Genomic DNA, 24312 nt, shown 5'->3' on the forward strand with positions numbered 1-24312 from the left:
CACTGCACCTTCTTCCTGAGAGAGAGAGAGAGAGAGAGAGTAGATTCGTATCTCAGCCCCTTTTCATGTCCCTGTTGATGAGGTCCTGACACATGCACGTCTCGGTTTTTCATTTAAGCTTTCATTATGGATTACGTTATTATCAGAATACTGCGCTTAAAAAATAACTACAAGGAATAACTACGTAAAAAGAACTACTACATTGAAGATGTACAAACTTTGCTGAACTGTTATGAAGATGAAAACTGTAAATCAACTATAAAAACAAACAAAAAAAAATGAACGATTGAATAAAATAAATGTTAACGTTGTCTGTCTTAATTATGATATCATTTTATTAGCTTATTCCGATATTATTTTACGATTAAATATCCATATAAATATATCTAGTTGGTACACATGATGATATTATTTTATCAGCTTCAGATGGGCTTTCTTTTTTTTTCTTTTTTTTTTTTCATTATTATACCATTATTATATTGTTGAATTCTCCATTCTGATTGGTCAAAAAGTGTTGATTAATTTTCTACGGCAGCAGTAGTTTGGCTCCAAAAATCGCAGGTTCATATTAATGCTCTCCTTTGTAATATGTAAACGATTCTATAGTAACACCTTAAACCTAACCACGTCACTATGGTAACTTTAAACGTAACTGTAAATGAATTAAAAAGTGTCGTTCTTTAAAAAAAACAAAACAACAACAAACAAACAAAAAAAAAACCCAAGTTGAAACGCCAAATTGTTGTGGTATAAGAGGAATAAAACGCCGTGACAGGAAACGGATGACGTTCAGGGTGGTTACTTTAACCCCGCAGCATCACACCACCGTGTAAGTTGATTATTTTCCTGTAACAGCACCACACCGAGTGTTTTATTCCTGTACGTCTCGGTTGTCATGCACTGTCATGAAGCATACATTACGACTTAAAGGTTCTATGTAGAACCGTACAACAGTGTTTCCATATCACAGAGCGTTCCCTCGGAACTCGAATCCCTTTATAAAGCTGAGGAAACATCGCTGTATGATGAAAACCCCCTTTCTAAGAGTGCGGTTTAGCCTTCAGTCCAGTTTGTTTGGTTTATTTTTTTGTGTATTTCAGTAGTAGATGTGTTCGTTTGAATGTTTACAGTGTGAACGTAATGTCATTGACTTACAGTGCACGTTGAACATTTGTGGTTATATTATAAAAGCGGTATAAATCCAGCAGACAAGACCGTACATCGTGAGATCATCACCGTGTACAATGACGGTTAAACAGACAAAACATTTCTTGTCAGGAGTGATGCAGGGTCCTACACGACGCTGTCAAAACACTGACTCGTCCGGTGGTCAGGTTTCCAACAGAGAGACTAAGTACAGAGTGAATGGTGTTAGAAATAGAGAACCAAAGAAATACATGCTTAACATTTGAATCGATTTTATTCAACAATAAAACAAAAATCTCTTTCAGGAAATAATAATAATAATAATGGGTGTGTTGAGTATAGCATTAAAAACTGATTACCAGCACACACCTACTGGAGTATATTCGAAATGACTCGAGCATTGGAAACGTGGCTGGAAATTACAATCTCCTGGGAGTCTGAAACGGTGGAAATTTTGATGAAGCTACTGCTGAGATGAGGAAACATGACCGTGTGGAAGCGTTTTAATGGTGACTCGCAGACTGTTAGCTTAGCGAGAGAATGCACACGAAGAAAAATATTAATTTCTGCTTTGTTTTACGTCATAACGCATAAATTCAATTTTTATTCGTGTAGCGCTTTTAACAATGGACATTGTTAGCTCAAAGCAGCTTTACAGAAACATTTAAGCACAGGATACAGATTTTTAAGTGTGTGTGAATGTATCCCTAATGAGCGAGCCGGTGGCGACGGTGATGAGGAAAAACTCCCTAAGATGCCCAAGGGCGTCAGGATGGATCAGCAAGAAAGGGTCAAGATCACTAGCATCTCCATAATATCATGTGTGGCAGACATTTCACCTCCTGAATGTAAACATCCAGAGATTTAGCACAGAGAAGCTAAGCTAACACACAGTTTCTGAGGTGAAATTTCTTCTAAGCATGATTTTTTTTGTTGTCGTTCATCATATAGTGATACTTGGTGTACTGTATTAATGAGACATTATCCTGATATTGAAGTGAAGATGGCATCGTCCATGTTGTCGGACATTTTGTAAAAGGATCGGTTCGCCTTCTCCAAGAGGAGCACAAAAGCTTTTTTTTTTTTCAGATGTCAGCAAACTGTTATTCCATCCCTAGAAGACAAATGTCTTTACACTGCTATCCGAAAGCGAGACGCTCTTTTCTCAGGATGGCTGAATATTGCGGTTTATTGTATAACCGATTCTCGTGACACACGCCTCGAGCACATAGCAACAAAGCCTCTCTCGGTTTATTTGCGAATCTTTTCTGTCACTTTGCTGACATACGGCTGTCAGAATATGATAAGTTTCTTTCGTTATTATATCCTTTCCGAGACGTCAAGGTTTGTCAGCTCGTCTTTATTCTGTTTTTTTTTCTTTCTTTCTTTCTTTTTTTTTTTCTCCAAAACCATTTTGATTATCTTCATCTGCCAACTGTCAGCGCTCCGTCTCTGTGAGATCGGCGTAATATAAAGCGGGGGTTATTGTGTGCCAGCTTTCTCAGCAGCATCTGTTCAGCACTAATGAGCTATGAAGTGCTGTGGCTCGCTGGCCTACGAAGCAGGAAGGAGACGCAGACGAGAGCGTGAGGAGCCAACTGTTTCTCCCCGCTTTTATAAGCACTCCAGCCTCGTAACGCTGTTGTTTGTCAGCGTTAGGAAGTATAAGACACGGGATCAAACTCAGTCCGGTATTAATGTAGCATCCACGCTTTAAAGAAAGATGGCCGACTACTGGACATGCGCCAATATTAAAGGAAAACCCAAACGAAAACACATTAAATATGCTGATATTGAATTATACAACAGTCCGTTCCAGTCCACTAATTTGATTGGACGTTCCAAAAGTGCTGGTATTTAGTATAACCGCACTGGGACGTTTCACTGTGTGTGTGTGTGTGTATCACTCCACTCGTCCGTGTTCGCTACGTACATTTACGTACATTTCCGCCAACAGTCCCACTGAAACGGTTACCACGGTAGCGTTAGCGGCATCGTCAGCGGACATATCGAACGATACATTTTTAACGAATATGACTTCTGACTTACAATATGAAAGCTCGTCGGATGAAGGTGAAAAGAACGAAGGGAAGACAATTTCACCAGATGCGCCTTTTAACAGGAATGTACAGACCAATGTTAGCTAGCTATAACATAGGCTATAACGTGAGTGTGGCGTCGTCAGGATCTGTTTTCATTCGCGGGGCAAAAACAAATTGTTCGAGCGTATTGTGTGAGGAATGTCATGTCCTCGATATTAATATCTTATTTATGGAAAACTGTATGAAGTACAGTCTGAAGTACTTCATACTTTTTACCCATTTAAAGTGACTACTTTAATGCCTGTGAAACAAGTTAGTTCTTGATATCGCTTGCATTACAACACAGCCGTTGATCCTGATTGGTCAGGAGGTGTTGATTAATTTTCTATTACAGCAGCTCTGACAGTAATGTATTAATGCGCATGCTCTGAAACGTGGAGTATGGAGGATGCTCCTTAAACCGATTAAAAACTTCACAGTTACGACTGGTTATAGCTGCTCTAATGTTAGCAACGACAGGAACTAGGGGTGCAACGGATCACAGAACTCACGGGTCGGATCGTAGTATGGTTTTTGAGTCACGGATCGGATCGTTTTTCGGATCAGCAAAAAAAGAAATAAATGGGGAGATGGCGGTTTTGGCGACGATGACAAATATAACTTTGCTTTCCATTTATTACTTAAAGGAACTTCTGCCTGTGGTTTTAACAGAAACACTATTCCTCTGCTCCTCCGCTGGCCGTGATGACTGCTATTATCAACTGCTTAACATTCCCAGTTCACGTGAACACCCGACTGCTTCGTCTGTATCTTTTCACTGCAACTCTGCATCGAGTTTTAAGACAGTAGTACTTTAAAAAGTATGGTGCAATGGTGTGTTTTATTCCTCACATAATATTCCTTAGGAAAAAAAAGAGTTACGGTATTTAAGACAAAATTTCATAGAAACATCCTCGTCGGAAGGTCAGTTTCCTGGTTTCTATTCAGTGGAAGAAAGCGATAAAACGCATCTAACTGGAACGCATTCATCTGTTTGGTGGCCTGGTTTCTTACATATGGTATCCCACCATGTTACAGTGCTTAAGGAGAAGAAAAACAAGAAAAGATAAGGCTATATTTAACAGCGTTTAATCACCGATGCTCAGCGTTAGTAGATGCGCTGTCAGTGATGCTGAGCAGTGATGTCCAGAAGGCAGATGTTTATCACTCACATCATGTTTACCGCTCACGTCACGGCCTTAGTAGAGACAAAGTTACATCGTGTTTAAAAACTTTAACAATGTCTTGGATTAACATCGCCATTTTGGGGGGGAGAAGAAAGGACGTTTATTTGAAAGCTCTTCATCGCTATCAGTGATGTCCAGCGAGCAGACGTTTATCACTCACTCCATCATTGAACCTGGAAGCTCGATGCTGATCGATTATCGGTGCTTTTGAACAGAAACAATGATGCAATCGTTCGGTCTGGGTTTCACGTGAAAAGACCGGGCTTTCAGTCCTCCATGTCTTTGAAAGTACTAGACAAAGCATGGATTTTCAATTCGAACCCTTTCCACGTTCTCGTGAAGCTTGTCAGGGTCATGATGACGTCAACTGGAACAAGTTAAAGACTTAATATTTTCACTGTTAGCGCGTTTCTCTAATTTCTGAACCTGGAAGCTGAGAAATCGTGCCTGGTCACGTCACGTAACGCGAATGAAATTTTGAATATCTCTAACCATGTTGGATTAAGTCTGATTTATGCATGACGTATACATTGCCCACGAATGGCAATAGCTTTAGCTACATTTTTCTAGTTGCTTAGCGTGAGGTATGTAGCAAGCTAGGTTTTTGGCATTTTGGCTAGTTACAGTAGCAAGCCACTCTGAATCTGTGTAGAGTTTGATGGAAGTAGACTGTGTATCTGTTTCAGCTACATTGTTCTTGCAGTCGGAGCTGAAAAATCGCTTGTGCCTTCAAGAGATTTTAGAAACATTCGAGACATTTTCTAACCAGGCTAAAGCAGAGATTACGCTTTTACGAATAGGGTTTGGCTGGATGTTTAGTGAAGTAGGGAGGAGGGTACAGCGAGATCTATTCAGATCAGTCATCGCAAAGTATAAGCAACTCTCAAGACAAATAAGTCAAATCTTTGAAATGTAGCTAGCTGTTAGTTAGCGAAGATTAAGGGGTTTTTTTTTCCCTTCTGTAATCGTATCGAGAACACTCGACCCTCCAGCTCACATAAAGAAGCAGCGGATGAGGCGTCGTTGTTGCTGATACAGCGGACTGGAAAAGAGAGCGAATAAGAAAAAAGCTTTATTATGCTGCAGCGTTTCAGCTCCTATTCATGTCTCGCTGCTGTGTAATCATTCCTCCTAATCTCATTTACAGATACAGCAAAACAAAAGAGTGTGCGTGTGTGTGTGTGTGTGTGTGTGTGTGTGAGAGAGAGAGAGAGAGAGAGAGAGAGCAGGGTTTAGGGGAACCCAGAGATCACTGATGGAGAGAATCGCATCTTTCAGCGCATACATGCATATTTTGAGGGGAAGATTTGCAAAGTTTTAACGTGATTAACTCTCTAAATGGGAATATACGTAAACATAGGAATCAGGACATGCATATTGTATGCTGCAGTTATAGATTCAATTAGAAACATGCCTTTGAAACTTTTTTTACTTAGTGTGCCAAAATGCTAAACGACGAACATGACTGTCACTTTGTCAAAGGGTCTAATGTCATTGGAACTCATAGTTAAATGGTCTGCACTTATATAGCACTTTTTTTTTAACCTTAGCGGTTCTACAAAGCGCTTTACACTGGTTCACCCATTCACACACACACACACACACACACACACCAATGGTAGCAGAGCTGCCATGCAAGGCGCTAGCTTGCCATCGGGAGCAACTTGCGGTTCAGTGTCTTGCCCAAGGACACTTCGGCATGTGGAGTCATGTGGGCCGGGAATCAAACCGCCAACACTACGATTAGTGTACAACCCGCTCTACCACCTGATCCTCAGCCTCCCTTACTTGGGGGATCGAGCACCAATGGTGCAAGGCACCAATTGCTATTCTACGGATTCTGCTTACTGTATTATTATTACTATTATTATTATTATTATTATTATTATTATGATGATTATGGCTAGGTTGTCTATGGCACCCCATAGAACCGTGTGGTAAAAAGTTGTGAAATTTGGCACACAGCTTCAGGACACATTCAGCTACAAACACACCAAATCTTGGCTGCAAGCTCCCAAAGCTGTAGCGCCACCAACAGGTCAAAATATAGCCTAATTACAAAGTACGTTCATGCCCATAACTTTTGAACCATGTGGCCAAAATGTCAGCGCCAGCTGTCCCTAGATTCCTTGGATCACGCAGAGTTCAATGGACATCCATTTCTGCCTAATTAGATTTTCAGCCATCTTGGATTTTGTTAAAAATTGTTTTTTTGCTACTCCTCCTACATATATTTTGTCAACAAAAAAAAATCACCAAATTTGGCTCATAACATCTTCAGACCAATCCACACAAAAGTTATCAAATGGAATTTTGATTTTCGAAACTGTTCGTTTGTAACAAGCCAACAAATCCGACGATGACGTTGCCAATCAGGAAACGGCACTGTGTCTCATTAACGAACGACTTTGCACACTATCATGAAACTAGGTATGTGTCTTCAGGACTATGACCTGAGGCTATGAAACAAATTTCATGATAGCACCACCTAGAGGTCAAAAGTTACAGTGACATAGAGAATGCTTGAATCTAATTGGTACAACTCTAATTCAGCTTGTGTTTCTAGCTATTGTGTCCGGAATTTCTGGATTTTTCATTCAAGTACTCATTTTATCACGGTCAGGGTTGTGGTGGATCTGGAGGCCTCGGGAATACTGGGTATGAGGTTGGGTTGGATGGGACTCCAGTCCATCACAGTGCACCCCCCCAACACACACACACACACACACACACACACTCAACTCAAGTAGCTTTATTGTCATTTCAACCATATACACAGTGAAACGAGACAACGTTCCTCCAGGACCATGGTGCTACATAAAACAAAACAGAGCTACGTGAGACTACAAAGACCTAAATATGACTACACAGCCCCACACAGTTCTACATAAAGTGCACATGTATAAACACACTACAACAGTTCCTAAATAGGGGAAAAGGTACAGTAAAGGAAGGCGCAGCACCGAACAGTACACAGTTCTTGTGTGGAATAAGGTTCAAAGCGATATTACAATATAATAATACATGTTGTAAATGTATCAAATGGAAATTGTAACAATTTAAGAAAGAAACTACAGAGGTAGTGCATTCACAACTAGGGGCAGTCCACGTACTGACATGTTTTTGGGAGGTGGAAGGAAACTGGAGAGTAACACTCATGTATGCTCAGGATCGAACCAGGGACCCTGGAGCTGTGAGATGGTGATATGCACTGCCCTTATTTTAAGGCTCAGCTAACAAGCTAGCTTTTTATGTGTAGCAAGCATATCCATTAATGTCAGCCAATTTCTGTAATGTAATAGCAGGCAACCAGTGAAATAAGGACCACCCCCATGGTCTATTTTGGTTTTTTTGGGTTGTTTTTTTTTTTTTTTTTTTTTACACAGAACAGATAAAGCAGTATGATGCATAGAAGAATATTATTGCCGGGTCTGCAGTGATGCTTAACATATAAATCAAAGAGTTTTATTCAAGGTATCAGTGAAAATTCATGAAGATCAACTGAATGCTGTGAAAAAGGAAGAAAAGAAAATCCCAGGTCCACACCAGGATTCATCCCTCAGCAAAAGCATCCTCATCTCTCTCTGTCTGTGTTAGCGAGATCTAGGCGTCAAGCCACCGAGGCTGAGGCGTCCACATCCTGTGCCAAAGAGCCCCGTTGTGTGATTGATGCAGTGCGTGCTAGTGTCTACAGGGAAGCATGCAGCGTACAAATTTCATACATACTGTATACTCTCTCTCTCTCTCACTCACACACACACACTGTAGAAATCCCACTGACAGAAAATCACCGGGTTTTACTTTTTCCTCAGAGTATTTGGGTATTTAACATCTATAACCACAAGTTAGCTGCTCTAACAGTCAGTTAGCATAAGAATTGTGTGAGGAAAATGATAATCTCCTGCTAATTTCTTCTAAAAATGGAACAATATATTGCCTACACCTTAATCAAGATTTCCTGAAGTTCAGAGTTTTCTGAGCACAGCTATGAACAGCTTAGCCTCAGTAAGAATAGCTACAAAGCTAGTTCACAAGTTTACTGTATTATTTTGGCTAGGTTGTGTATGGCATCCCATAGAACCGTGTGGTAAAAAGTTGTGAAATTTGACACATAGCTTCAGGACACATTCTGCTACAAATCCACCAACTCTGGGCTGCAAGCTCTCAAAGCTCTAGCGCCACCAAGAAGTCAAAATTTGGCCAAATTTCAAAGTACGTTCATGGTCATTACTTTTGAACCATGTGGCCAAAATGTCAGTGCCAGGTGTCCCTAGATTCCTTGGCTCATGCAGAGTTCAATGGACATCAATGTCTGCCTAATTAGATTTTCGGCCATCTCGGATTTTGTTAAAAAATGTTGCGAGATAATGTTAACTTCTATAACCACAAGTTAGCCGCTCTAACAGTCAGTTAGTGTAAGAATTGTGTGAGTAAAATGATAATCTCCTGCTAATTTCTTCTAAAATGGAACAATATATTGCCTACACCTTAATCAAGAATTCCTGAAGTTCAGAGTTTTCCGAACACAGCTATGAACAGTTTAGCCTCAGTAAGAATAGCTACAAAGCTAGTTCATTAGCTAGCCATGTTGTTATTCCACAAGTGTGAAAATGTGAATGTTTGTATTTCTAAATGTGAAAAAAAAATATATATATATATATATATATATATATATATATATATATATATATATAAGTACTGTTTAATTTCATTTATTTTATTATATTTCACTGACTGTAGTTTGCTTAGGAGAAAACAGGACGTAAACAGCAAATGTGACAGTTTTGTGTGGTTTTTTTTTCTTCTTTTTCCTCTTTTGTCCTGCAGGAGTGTTTGAGAACGGACAAACAGAGCTGGAGGACAGAGAATGCGAAGAGAAAGAGATCATGAAAGACATACAAACGACTGTAGACCAAGAAACACAGTACCCTTTAGATCCTGAAAACTTCCACATTAAAAACGAGGACGATTCCAGCGCAGGTGAGGTGGCCATTTTAAAATCTGTATCTCAAGTGTGTTTAAATTGTTTTGTTTTTGTGTGTGTGTGTGGTTTTTTTTTAAATGCCCATTTCACATAACCATGAGAAACTACAGTGTGTTTTAATTCCTCATACACAACAGCAGTTTTCCCACGATTGCGTATTTTTCTTTATTAAAGAAAGACTCGCTGTACACTTTATACATTATTTACATTTTATTTGTTATGGCAGTTATAAACAGTCCTCACCATCATTCACCTCAGTGGCACCAATTATAGCTGTGTAGAATAGCCTACAGGAAACCATGTGAGGGGGTTTCATACACGTGGACACTGTGGATGAGCTGTTACCATAGAAACGATAATGTATTGTGAGAAGGAACACATTAATATAAACCTGCACTACTGTCAGAGCTGCTGTTATAGAAAATGAATCGACACCTTCTGATCGACCAGAATTCAACAGAAACAGATTATTATTATTATTATTATTATTATTATTATTATTATTACATTTTATTTACATAGCGCTTTTAACAGTGGACATTGTGACAAATATACATATATACAATTTACACTGAACAGGATGATCGGTGTAAATTGTTATTATTTTGTTTAAATATCTTTTTTTTTTTTTCATTTAGTACCACCCTTCAGATGCTAAATATGATACTTACATGTCTCCCAGAAGACAAAATACTAACAATTTACACCGATCATCCTGTTCAAAAGTTTACACCCCCCTGGCTCTTAATGTGAGCGTCAGTGAACGTTTGCACCTTTTGTAATAGTCGTGTACGAGTCCCTCAGTCGTCCTTAGTGTGAAAAGATGGATCTCAACATGATATCAAGGGCTCAAATATGCAGAAGATGCTGGAAATGTAAAGAATGTGCAGGACCTGGAGGATTTTTCTGAAGAACAGCGGGCAGTTTAACTGCTCAGGACGAACAAGGGACTCGTGAAGAACTCTCACAAAACATAAACACAGTCGTGGATCATCCAGGTAACGACACACGGGATTAATAATCAAGGGTGTGTAAACTTTTGAACTGGTTCATTTTTATAAATTCATCTACAGTATAATCTTGTCTTGTGGACTATATGTAAACATCTGTTATGTGAAATAGATTCTTCAGGGCAGAACTAAATAAACAACAACATGGGATTTTTATGATCATTCTTATTTTGTTAACAGTATTAAGATTTAGCAGATTCTGCAAGGGGTATGTAAATTTTTGGGCACAACTGTATCTCTGAGATGGCATGAGGAAGAAACTTTCAGAGGAACCAGACTCAAAGGCGCCCATCCTCATCTGGGTGACACTGCATAGTGCGATTATGAGTGTTTATTAAATTATTAGCATGACTGTTTCTTATTAATAATGTTTCCGTTTATAGTATTTGAGGGTTGGGGTTTTTTTTCTTCTGCAAATCACAAAGGTGATCAGAGTAAATCAGGGTACATTTGAATGAAACGATCCACCGTTTTTAAATACCAGGGCTCACCCAAACTGGACGGTCGCAGATGAGAGAGAAAAAAAATCCTCTGGTTTCATCTTTGTCTTCAACTGTCCAGTTTGAGTGAGTCTGTGCCCATGATATCCTCAGATTCCTGTTCTCAGCTGACGCGTGTAGAACCTGCTGTGGTCTTCTGCTGTTATCGCTCATCCACCTCAGTGTTTGACATGTTGTGCGTTCTGAGATGCCTTTCTGTTCACCACGGTTGTATAGACTTCCTGTCAGCTGAGACCAGTCTGGTCATTCTCCTCTGGCAAACAGACCGTCCCTCCACACACAGGTTTTTCTCACCATTCTGTGTGTGAAAATCCCAGGAGATTAGCAGTTTCTGAAATACTCAAACCAGCTCGTAGCGTTTCCTCCCATTCTGATGTTTGATGTGAACGTTAACTGAAGCTCTTGACCTGTATCTGCAATGCGCTGCTGCCACATGATTGGCTGATTGGATAATTATACCATTATTATTATTTTTACTACTATATATATATATATATATATATATATATATATAATTTTTATTTGTTTTATTTTATTTTTATATAATTTTTATTTGTTTTTTGGACATTTTTTATTTGATGTTTTTCAATTCTATTCCTATATATATATATTTTTTTTGATTGAGTACAGTTTTTATTTACATTTTTGTTTATTATGTCCACCCTTCATCACGGTCATTCAGTTTCACCCCTCTTAACCACCAGGAGCAGTAATTAACACCTGGACGTTCTCTTGTGTGCATATGCCGAGACCTTAATCACAAAGTCATATGACATCAGTGATGTAGTATTTAATTCTATTCCTATTTAATGTGTATTCTTTCGTATCAGTATTTTTGTGTAATTGATCTGCTGTAACGAGGGAATTTCCCCAGTGTGGGCTCAATAAAGTAAAGTGTTTATCTTTTCTCTTATCTTCTCTTATCTAATCTTATCACTGTATGAACGAACGCACAGGTGTAGAGGTGTTCGTAATAAAGTGGACAAGCGAGTGTATACTGACCATACACAAAATTTTTCGTTTAAGCAAAAAAATTCAAACCGTAAAAGTGGAGCAAGTCGAGCGATGTACGATGAAACGCCTGCGTATTTCCATCGTCTTCATCCAAACAGACTTGCGTGTGAAATCTCGGAGCTGAGCAGCTGAAGGTTAAAGGCAGTGTCTCTGTCTGTCGGTTCTGAGCTTTGAACTCACGACCTCCTGAATCCTGAAACGGATGAACTTCCGCTCCTCACGAGCGCATCCCAAACAGTGTTTCTGCTCCTCGTAAACATAAACCGAGTGTTTGTCGTTTTTGCCCTCGGAGGAAACCATCAGCTCTTTGAACTGAAATTCAATTTCTCTTGCCCGATCCTCAGAAGCGTTTCATAATTTAACTCTCTGTGCTGCGTTTTATTTCTCGCTCACACACACACACACATGAGATGAGTCTGCTCTTTGAAACGCCTCTGCATTTCCTCTTAAAAAGTTTCGGCGTGTGGAAATTGGAGCGCGTACACCTGTTTCGCCTCTCAGCGTGGGGTTTTCAAAAGACCGAGCAATCTTCCGTTTTTTTTTTTGTTGTTGTCGTTGTTCGGCGGAACGACATACGTCTGCACCTTTTGTTCTTCCTGAAAGGAATCCAGGAGGGCGAGCTCGTTTGAGTCGGCACGCAGATTGTAATTTATTTTACCGCGAGCTTCTCGTTTCGGCCTGTGTTTCAGTTCTAGTTTGTGTTTTGCAGCAAAACAAGAGTGAAGGCGTGATCGCGCTCTAAAACGAAACGATGAATATTTATTGTTCCGAACACTTGAATATTTATTTCCTCATGCCGTAGACATGTGCCAGGATTCTAATTACGTACCGTGAACACGACCATGCTTTATGAAATCGCCACAGCTTTTGAAGGTTGCTACATGCCTGTATGCGTCTGTCTCGCTGGACAACGTTTATTTTGACCACAAAGTGAACTTAAAGGGGTTCTCTCATGAAACATCGAAACACTCTAGGACCTTTGAGGGTTCCTCTAGATGGACAAGACAAAGAATGATATTTTTTCGCTCGCATTATCACTGCTTTGCATGTTAAATATCGCTGTCCTGCAGTGATGCTGAATTCTGGATTCTGATTGGTCAGAAGGTGTTTGATGGATTTTCTATCACAGCAGCTATGACATTAGCGCAGCTGCACATCACAGGTTTATATTAACACCTTATCGTTTCTATAGTAACAGCATGTCAAGGTCACAGCAGCTCGTATGATCCTGTAGTTCCTTTAGACAACGTTTCAATGTAACTAGAAATGGATAAAAAGTACGGCGTGTCATTTTTAAAATGAGTCTGTGTGGTGTAAGAGGAGGAAAACACTTCAGGACGTGCTGTTATAGGAAAATGATCAACTTCATTGTTTTCTTATAACAGCACGACCCCAAGTGTTTTATTCCCTACTGTACATCCTTTAACTTATTATGGCACGTGATTAATTGTAGTCGTCTTGCCTGAAATAGTGTTATGAGTGTGTGTGTGTGTGTGTGTGTGTGTGTGTGTGTGTGTGGGTCAGCACCAGAGGCAGAAAATCCTTAATCACTGTTTAATTAAGGAAGCGTCCTATAGCTTCATTTCGTTCCTGTGCTGTAATTAAACATTTCCACTACATTTAGTCACAGAGCTTAACACAGAGAGTGTGAGGAAGAGACAGACATGTCTCGCTCTGTCTCAGTTTCTCCTCAGAAAACTCTCCACACACACACACACACACACACACACACAGCTACAACCAGGAAATGTAACACTCAGACTGACTAGGGAAGCTTGCCCCAGTTCTGCTCTTTTAGAGCTGCTTCAGGGCTGTTGTAGTACTCCATTAGGGATCATTTAAGTCTTTTATGTGTCCTTTGGGGCTTCTTTATGGCTCCTTTTGGAATTCCTTTAGGGCTCCTTTAGGTTTTAGGGCTTCTTTAAGTCTAATTTCAGATTCCATTAGGGCTCCTTTTAGGCTCCCCTGAGTTGCCCTAGGGCTGTTTTGGGGCTCCTTTTAGGTTCCATTAGGGCTGCTTTAGGCATTATTGAGGGTATCTTTTTAGGTTTCCTATAGGAATCCTTTATGGATCTTTTAGGGCTGCTTTAGGCCTCCTTTAGGGTATATTTAGAGTCCCTTTGGAGTATCTTTAGGATTTCTTTAGAGTTAATTTAGGGGCCCTTTAAGGATCATTCAGAGCTGCTTTAGGCCTTCTTTAGGGTATCTTTAGGTTTTCTTTAGGAATCCTTTAAGGATCTTTTAGGGCTGCTTTAGGCCTCATTCACGGTATCTTTAGGGATCCTTTAGGGCTGCTTTAGGGTTCCTTTAAGGATTTTTTAGAGCTGCTTTAGGCCTTTTTTAGGTCTTCGTTAGGAATCCTTTAGAGTATCTTTAAGTTTCCATTAGGGTTCCTTTAAGGATCTTTTAGGGAAACTTACCCTTTGACCTCTGTGTTGAACAGGGGATGTGGGTGGAAGTCAGGACGCACAGAAAGAAGACAGTGAAGAACATAACGGGAAAAACCTGAACAGCCCGACTGCGTCCGAGGAGTGGGACGGCCCGAGTAAGTTCTCTTTCCATCCCAGCTGAGGTTTTGCTGCACTGTCGAGGTTTCATTTCATTAAAAGGCTTTGTGAACGTGAAAGTGCTCACCATGTCTGTAGAATTTATGCAGTGAAGGCTGGTGGAAATGATCATTAATGAATTAAAGAATCAGTGTAAATAATGAAAAGGTATTCACTCGGTATTCAACACGGCGTAAGTAAGAATCACTAACAAGCGTCACAGTTTAATGAACAGAATATAGACCTTTTCACGAGGTTCTTTTACATTTAGTCTTTTTTCTAGATTGAGAATGTTTGTATGTTTATTGTTTTTGTTTTTTTTTCTTCATATGTGTATGAACTTTTCTGTACCAGAAAAGTGAAAACATTAAACGTGATCAGCTGTAGCATTAGTGCAGAATTCAGGGTTTTTTTTAAATATATTTGGAAGACATGAACATTAGTTAAGAGAAACGTGAACGTGGCTTTTAGTACGGCTTTCTAGCTGCATAAAATCTGACATCGTTCTGCGATTAAACGTTGCTTATTAAACCCTACGCAGCGTTACTGATGATCTCCAAGGCCAAAGTAAATGCTTTTATTAGAGATATCACGCTTATCTTCTTTATATCTGTATATCACCATGATGAGATATGAAGCTGCTTTATTTCTCTCTCTCCCTCTCTCTCTCTCTCTACCTCTCTCTCTCTCTCTCTCTCTCACTCACTACCTTCCAGCAAAACACGATTAGCTGAGTGAGATAGAGAGATTTTTAAGCAATAACGAGCCTCAGTGCAGTCTTTTATCTGATTATGTTTTTTGTTCTTTTTCCTGGGTGAGATGTGAGCCCAGAGCTGTATTTATGATACTTGTGTGTTCATTGTGGTTGTGTGTGTGTGTGTGTCTGTGTGGATGTGTGTGCTAAAGATAGGAGACGTGTAGTTTTATGAGTGTGTAGCTGACTAAGCAGTATTGTTCATGTTGTTGTTATTATTATTAGCCATGAAGATAACAGAACTGTGGTTTCGCTCTCGGACCATCCGTTCAGTTCGGCAGCTTCTTCCACAATATTGTTGTTTCAGATCATAAAAGAAGCTTGAGTTACTCGAGTTGTTGTCATGGTGATGAAATGGCTCAATCTCCGAGTCCCTGACGTCGCTAGTGATTGGTTCCAGACCTGCAGCATCTCTAAACCGATTGTACTGATGGAGAACCAGCGTTTTTGCGTGGGACAAACAGGAAATGGTTCAGCGTTGAGCACAACTGGCACCAGAGAGAATAGAGGAGAGAGAGACAGCTAGACAAAGAGAGAGAGAGAGAGAGAGAGAGAGAGAGATGCACAGACAGAGAGAGAGGGAGACAGTGAGAGGCATAGAAAGACACAGAGACAGAAAGAGAGAGACAGAGAGAAACACCGAGACAAAAAGAGACAGACAGACAAAGACAGAGAGAGAAAGAGAGACAGATAGACAAAGAGAGTGCCAAACAGACAAAGAGCGAGACAGAGTAAGAGACACAGAGACAGATAGACAGAGAGAGATGGAGACAGATAGACAGAGAGAGAGACGGATAGACAGAGAGAGACAGAGGCAGATAGACAGAGAGAGACAGAGACAGATAGTCAGAGAGAGACGGATAGACAAAGAGAGTGACAGACAAAGAGCGAGACAGAGTAAGAGACACAGAGACAGATAGACAGAGAGAGACAGAGAGACAGATAGACAGAGACAGACGGATAGACAGATAGACAGAGAGAGACGGATAGACAGAGAGAGACGGATAGACAGATAGACAGAGAGAGACGGATAGACAGAGAGAGACGGATAGACAGATAGAGACAGATAGATAGAGAGAGACGGATAGACAGAGAGAGACGGATAGACAGAGATAGACAGAGAGAGACGGATAGACAGAGAGAGACGGATAGACAGAGAGAGACGGATAGACAGATAGAGACGGATAGATAGAGAGAGACGGATAGACAGATGGCAGTGTTTTTGTTTTTGTTTCAGTTCATGTTCGGAGTGATTGGTAGCTGAGACCCGCCTCTGTCTCACTCAGACTCCACCCACACGTGTAACTCTGCGTAACTTCCGAATAGCGTCCGGCGTTCAGTCTGGGACTTACTGAGGTCTGAATAATATTACGCTCATCTTTTGGGATTTCCTCCTCACCATGCGCGCAGATCTCAACCCCGAATACGAGCAACTTCAAACCCATTTTACCCAATCACGACAAATTCTAAAAGATAAGCTGCAGCTAAGAACCTGCTGGCCTAATTCCTGATTCCTAGTGTAGAAACACTGCATATGGCATCACATGCCTAGCTGTGAGCATGAACATGAACATGTCAACCACGTGCTCGAAATATAATAAAGCTTTGAAAGAGCGAAGCGGATGAACCGGACGTTCGGATACATTTCAGTTCCATATATGGAGTTTTCTCACACGCCTTTTTTTTTTTTTTTTGTCAGTGATGAATTAAACACAGCCTGCAGTGGAGACGCCTGTCGGCTGAATTAAAACACCACCTCGTAATAATAAAAATGCTAATAATAATATAGATAATGACACTGATAAAAAGGCTAATCTACACTGAACAAAGCGGTGTGTTGCTCGCTGATTGCCCGTGTTGTCGCCGTATTCAATTAGGCCGCTCTCGCTGGCGTATTAATCATCTTTTCAGCAAACAAGTCGGCATTAATTAAAGCGGAGCCGGCGGATAAAGACATGTTGCTGGATCATCATTCTGTTTATCAGCCGTGCACACACACACACACACACACACACACACACACACACACTTCATATTCAAAGTGTGCCAAAAAAGAAACACTGGAACTTGTCTTTTTTTTTTTTCGTTTTCACCTGAAAGGATTTGGAAAGCGAATCAGTGGAGAGTGAATCGTATTCTTTAGAAAAGAAACCAGACACAGTTTGATGCGCCATGTTTGCTTGAATCGCAGTGAATCACAGCGTGTGTTCGTACTTATTTAAAAGGGTCAAGTTTGTACGTTTTTTTTTCTTTTTTTTTTTTTAAATACGTGACTGTTCCTATAGTAACAACTTACACAGGGACTTGAATGCCGGACGTGTCACGAAAACACAATTTAAAAATAAAAAACAAAAACGTTTATAATGGTTGATTTGGTGACGTTTTCTATTTATGTAGCATTTATGGAAGGAGTCTCCAGTGCCAGTGCTTTGTAGCAGTCAGAGGTAAGTTGTGACTGAGTTTTGTAATCGAGTGACATGGAATTTGTAACGGGAACTGTATCGGTTTGAATGGAAACTGTAACGGTCCCTGTGGGTCTCTACTGGTAATTTCTTGCCTTCTATTGGTGGCATGTTATGTCTAGTGGATACCATTAAGGACCAGTGATGGTAATGGTTTGAATGGTTAACAGCTGATGGTGTGTATTTGTAGTGGAAACCATTAGAATTTCTGTGATGGGTTCTATTGTTGTTGTTTTTTTTTCAGCAGGGACATGACAAGCTGCGTTTTGTTTTGTTTTTTAAAGAGAGATAAAAAACAACAACAACAAGAGGCTGGTGAGGAAACGAAGGTTTAGAGGCACTTTAACGCAAATGAGAACAGGAAGTAACTTGTTTCAACATTAAGGCCCTGTTTACACTAGTGTGTTTTGCTTTTAAAGAAGCGATCTGGAGTGTTTTGCCACGTTAATGTGATATCATAGGCTGCACTCGGGGTTGAGGACACATTCGTGACTTTCCGAGTAGGAATTCCAGGTCAGAAATTCCGAGTTAGGAGCTTCAGTCAGACGCAGTGTAATTTCTCGGTACTATTTCTCCTTCTCAACAGGATATCCAGTCACGTTTGAGTTTCAGCCGAGCGTTTCCCGCACACTCAGCACATGGATTCCAGCTTTTAATCATGGATTCGGGAATAAACAGGATCGGCTGAGTAAAACATATTCATTTTTGACAGACGCTGTAGTGCACTCGAGCTCTGCCTGATTTTGTCGGATGAGTCCATCAGGAAGTCACTCCACACTCCCACAATCCTTTTCTTCTCCAGCTGCCTGAGTCCAAACACACTCAACCAGCCACACTAGACCGCCATCTCTTCTCGTTTTTTTTTTTGTCCTTTTCTCTTCATCCCTCCTTTCCTCACTCTCGAGGAAATCACAGCAGAGAGGCGAGAGAAGTGAAACCCCATCACAATGAGCCTGAGAAATATCAGAGTGGCAGGTTTTTTTTACCCCAAAGATGGGCCGTCTCCCAAATCCTCGCGCCCTATCAGACAAATTAAAGTAAATCAAGCATGAAATGAAGCAGGAGAGCCTGGAGATAAGGTTCCTTTAAGTCCTTCACCACAGATTAGACCGCTGAGAGAGAGAGAGAGAGAGAGAGAGTGGGTAAGTAGTGGTCAGGGGGTTGAAGTGATAGGAAGAGAGAGACAGTGAGTGGGGGAAAAGTGAGAGAAAGAGGACAGAAAAAAGAAAAAGCTAGAGTGTTAATTTAGCACATGAAGGGAAGGAGGTACAGTGGTCAGATGTTTGGATGGAGAGAGAGAGAGAGAGAGAGAGAGAGAGAATTAAGATGGTGGTGTACTTCAAATTATGAGTGAACTAACTATGAACGTATGATGTGCATCAGTGCATTAGTTTACTCAGTCTAATAGTTATTCTATTCATAGATAATTAATCAGAATATACAATATGTATTAAATAAAAGATTTGACCTTGATGAAAGAACTATATAAGGAAACCCGTTTGCTACGTGAAAATGTATTGCACAGCAGACATGTTCTCAAGTCCCTGAGGTCCAAGTCAAGCCTCAAGTCTCTGAGGTGGAGTCCAAATCAAGCCTCAAGTCTCTGAGGTGGAGTCCAAGTCAAGTCTCAAGTCTCTGAGGTGGAGTACAAGTCAAGCCTCAAGTCTCTGAGGTGGAGTCCAAGTCAAGTCTCGTCTCTGAGGTGGAGTCTAAGTCAAGTCTCTGAGGTGGAGTCCAAGTCAAGTCTCGTCTCTGAGGTGGAGTCTAAGTCAAGTCTCTGAGGTGGAGTCCAAGTCAAGTCTCAAGTCTCTGAGGTGGAGTCCTCGTCAAGTCTCGTCTCTGAGGTGGAGTCTAAGTCAAGTCTCTGAGGTGGAGTCCAAGTCAAGTCTCAAGTCTCTGAGGTGGAGTCCAAGTCAAGTCTCTGAGCTGTAGTCCAAGCCAAGTCTCTGAGGTGGAGGCCAAGTCAAGTCTCTGAGGTGGAGTCCACTTCAAGTCTCTGATGTTGAGTCCAAGTCAAGTCTCAAGTCTCTGAGGTGGAGTCCAAGTCAAGTGTCTGAGGTGAAGTCCAAGTCAAGTCTGAAGTCTTTGAGCTGAAGTCCAAGTCAAGTCTCTGAGGTGGAGTCCAAGTCAATTCTCAAGGCTCTGAGGTGGAGTCCAAGTCAAGTCTCAAGTCTCTGAGGTGGAGTCCAAGTCAAGTCTCAAGTCTCTGAGGTGGAGTCCTCGTCAAGTCTCATCTCTGAGGTGGAGTCTAAGTCAAGTCTCTGAGGTGGAGTCCAAGTCAAGTCTCAAGTCTCTGAGGTGGAGTCCAAGTCAAGTCTCAAGTCTCTGAGGTGGAGTCCAAGTCAAGTCTCAAGCCTTTGAGCTGGAGTCCAAGTCAAGTCTCTGAGGTGGAGTCCTCGTTGTCTCTGATGTGGAGTCCAAGTCAAGTCTCTGAGGTGGAGTATTCGTCATCTCTGAGGTGGAGTCCAAGTCAAGTCTCTGAGGTGGAGTCCAAGTCAAGTCTTAAGTCTCTGAGATGGAGTACAAATCAAGTCTCTGAGGTGGAGTCCAAGTCAAGTCTCAAGTCTCTGAGGTGGAGTCCAAGTCAAGTCTCGTCTCTGAGGTGGAGTCTAAGTCAAGTTTCTGAGGTGGAGTCCAAGTCAAGTCTCTGAGGTGGAGTCCATGTCAAGTCTCAAGTCTCTGAGGTGGAGTCCAAGTCAAGTCTCAAGTCTCTGAGATGGAGTACAAATCAAGTCTCTGAGGTGGAGTCCAAGTCAAGTCTCAAGTCTCTGAGGTGGAGTCCAAGTCAAGTCTCGTCTCTGAGGTGGAGTCCAAGTCAAGTCTCGTCTCTGAGGTGGAGTCCAATTCAAGTCTCTGAGGTAGAGTCCATGTCAAGTCTCAAGTCTCTGAGGTGGAGTCCAAGTCAAGTCTCAAGTCTCTGAGGTGGAGTCCAAGTCAAGTCTCGTCTCTGAGGTGGAGTCTAAGTCAAGTTTCTGAGGTGGAGTCCAAGTCAAGTCTCTGAGGTGGAGTCCATGTCAAGTCTCAAGTCTCTGAGGTGGAGTCCAAGTCAAGTCTCAAGTCTCTGAGATGGAGTACAAATCAAGTCTCTGAGGTGGAGTCCAAGTCAAGTCTCAAGTCTCTGAGGTGGAGTCCAAGTCAAGTCTCGTCTCTGAGGTGGAGTCCAAGTCAAGTCTCGTCTCTGAGGTGGAGTCCAATTCAAGTCTCTGAGGTAGAGTCCATGTCAAGTCTCAAGTCTCTGAGGTGGAGTCCAAGTCAAGTCTCAAGTCTCTGAGGTGGAGTCCAAGTCAAGTCTCGTCTCTGAGGTGGAGTCTAAGTCAAGTTTCTGAGGTGGAGTCCAAGTCAAGTCTCTGAGGTGGAGTCCATGTCAAGTCTCAAGTCTCTGAGGTGGAGTCCAAGTCAAGTCTCAAGTCTCTGAGATGGAGTACAAATCAAGTCTCTGAGGTGGAGTCCAAGTCAAGTCTCAAGTCTCTGAGGTGGAGACCAAGTCAAGTCTCGTCTCTGAGGTGGAGTCCAAGTCAAGTCTCGTCTCTGAGGTGGAGTCCAAGTCAAGTCTCTGAGGTAGAGTGCATGTCAAGTCTCAAGTCTCTGAGGTGGAGTCCAAGTCAAGTCTCGTCTCTGAGGTGGAGTCCAAGTCAAGTCTCAAGTCTCTGAGGTGGAGTCCAAGTCATATCCGCTATAATGCACACCTTTTGGATTTTTGAAATGTAATTAAATAAACTGTCAAATCATATCTAAACATGGTGATGTTTTTATACCGTATGGACATATACACAACATATACCATAGTTTAAAGCTCAATAGCATTTGAAGAGAATGACTTACAGTCACAGAACCAACTGGAAAGTGTTCCTGTAGGTGTCAGGTATGATGCGCACCTTTTAAATTTTTGATTAAAAGGTGTGCGTTATAGCTGACACCTAGATGAACACTTTACAGGTGGTTTTATGACCAAGTTATTCCATTCAAATGCTATTGAAGTTACAAACATGTATACCAATATGTAACTTTACAGACGATCCCTTAATTTGCGCATATCTGCGAATAATGAACGTCCAACGTCGAGCCAACTTTATGCCAGTCCGCTAGGTCCATCTTCTCCTGTGGCTTGTTTGCACAATCCCACCACTAGGGGCCGGCACAGAGTAACATGTTGCAATAGTATCGGCAATCCATTGCTCTTCCTGTGAGACCCAGATGTGAAGATTTGAATTTTAAGACCCGAGTTTTTGCAGCCTGAATTTGTGAGGTTGAAAAATAATGTGTTGAAATATTACCTGACGAATAATGAAGCTGGTATTTTAACAGCTGAATATTTTGGAACTGCATTTCAGGAAGGTGAATATGTGTGTATTGAATTTTGAATGCTGGAATTTTGTTTTCAATCAAAATATACAAACCCAATGAATTGCAGAGGAAACTAATTCAAGCATTGATATTCTTGTGGGGTTTTTTTTCAATTTGTGTCAAATTGCCGGGCAGAAAAATTCAAGTATTGTTATTGCGATATGTTTTTATTCAGTGTAAGCCATTCAGCATGCCATTTTGCCTCGAGGACATTTGGCACTATTATACTTCCATATTGATCGCTTTTCAAATTAAATGACACGAAGATGATCGCAAGGTAAATCTCGGCTATATCGTTATTGTTTGTTGTTCATTTACATGACAGCACTTTTCCAACGGGTGATGAACCCACGCCTTCAGATGCGTCACGCGTGTATATAATAACGCTGGCTTGGTGTGTTTAGAGATGGATCGTTGTGATATTTGCTGCCGCAGCACATACTGACAGGGAATGAATGAATGAGGAACGAATAGAAAAATGCGGTGTTTGACGCGGTCGTGTGGGGTACAACGTAATTGGGAACGCCGAACCAAAATGACTCGTGTTTTTCACGAGTCTCTGTCCTCAAGTCCAAGTCAAGTCTCGAGTCAGATGCTCACGAGTCCAAGTCAATTCGCGAGTCTTTTTTTTTTTTTTGTCGCAGACTCGAGTTTCGGTCTCTGTTATCACAGTGCGTTTTACAGTAGTAGCCGTAGTATTAGACTTTGAGATCAATGTATTAGGGATATAACCGAATACAAATTATTTGAAATAAACACATCATTTGCTCTAAACGAATACGAGTACAGATACGAATAGTAGCGTCACTATTTGCTTTGTGTTGTTAAAAGGAATTTGGCAGAAAGGTAGCGTATCTGGTTGAGGCTGGAGATATGGAGATCCAGCGGGATGTGACGGCACCAGTGGGAGGCAAGCGGACAGATGTGATGTTCTCTTAGGGGGGAGAAAGACCACGTTCATTTACAGCATTCATTCATTCGTCCTTAGTAACTGTCTGGTTCGGGTCACGGTGGTTTACATTAGGCTACCAGTTTGTTCGTATTTTGTTTACATTAGTTTGTTTACATTAGCGCACAGTGGTTTAGTGGTTAGCACATTCACACCTCCAGGGTCGGGGGTTCAATTCCCACCGTGGCCCTGTGTGTGTGGAGTTTGCATGTTCTCCCTGTGCTGCGGGGGTTTCCTCCGGGTACTCCGGTTTCCTCCCCCAGTCCAAAGACATGCATGGTAGGCTGATTGGCGTGTCCAAAGTGTCCGTAGTGTATGAATGGGTGTGTGAGTGTGTGTGTGATTGTGCCCTGAGATGCATTGGCACCCTGTCCAGGGTGTACCCCGCCTTGTGCCCCATGCTCCCTGGGATAGGCTCCAGGTTCCCTGTGACCCTGAAAAGGATAAGTGGTATAGAAGATGGATGGATGGATGGATAGTTTACATTAGGCTACCGGTTTGTTTGTATTTTGGGAAATATTTTGTACCAACAAAATGTGGTAAAGATGGTACTCAACCAGAATAAACTTTTTGTCTCTGCACTTACGGCGGTAACGTTCATCTGGTGCTCTTGACCACTAAGTGGCGCTGTAACTACGGATTTTTTTTTTTTGCAGTCAGTTTAGAACACAAGAAAAACACAATCTGTAAGTTAAAAACAAATCATATTAACCGAACCAAATGTACTCGAACGCCCATGTACGCGTTTGTTGTTTAGAACGAAGTCAAGTCGAATAGTAAATGTCAAGACTGTATGACGTAGTACTACAAAGCCCGTATTTTATTTGATTAAACTTTAGAAAGATTATTTATATTTATACATTGTATCTTGTATTATTTTGTCCTTGCGATAAAATAAATACGGTAGAAAAGGTGGCTTCCTCTGCGTGGGAGGATTCAGGGTGGAAGCCTAGTTGTCTAATACCCTACATGAATTACACTGAAAAAAACATGGAGTGTGTGGTCGGTTAGACTGAAGAAAAAAAAACATGATTTCATTACGCTTAACTTCATTTAAACAACTTTCTAACTAATTAGACGGGGTTATGCAAAGTGAGCGTTCTCACAGGCAGGTGCGAACGAAAAATAATATCCGGAACTGGAGTGAAGCTGGGGCTGAGGAAGCTGAGGCTGAGGAACTGTGATCAGGAAAGAAGAAAATTAAGTTCTAATGAAGCTTTTGTTCTTCTTATTTTCCCCTCAGTCATATTGTGATTATTGACCGATGAGGTTACTTTGACCGTATAACCTAGTGTAACCCAAATTATAGACTGAAAGTAAATTATTAATGAAAAA

General features: G+C 41.2%; 1 protein-coding gene across 1 annotated transcript in view; it reads left to right on the forward strand.

Moving 5' to 3' along the window:
• zfpm2b (zinc finger protein, FOG family member 2b) overlaps positions 1-24312 on the forward strand; it is a 59239-nt gene that overhangs the window by 13653 nt on the left and 21274 nt on the right. The window contains exons 3-6 of the mRNA XM_053638857.1: positions 8012-8088; positions 8530-8626; positions 9242-9394; positions 14366-14467. Of these exons, the coding sequence (XP_053494832.1) occupies positions 8012-8088; positions 8530-8626; positions 9242-9394; positions 14366-14467 (429 nt within the window). The remainder of the gene's footprint in view (positions 1-8011; positions 8089-8529; positions 8627-9241; positions 9395-14365; positions 14468-24312) is intronic.

Source organism: Ictalurus furcatus, chromosome 12, assembly GCF_023375685.1.
Source record: "Ictalurus furcatus strain D&B chromosome 12, Billie_1.0, whole genome shotgun sequence".
NCBI lineage: Eukaryota > Metazoa > Chordata > Actinopteri > Siluriformes > Ictaluridae > Ictalurus > Ictalurus furcatus.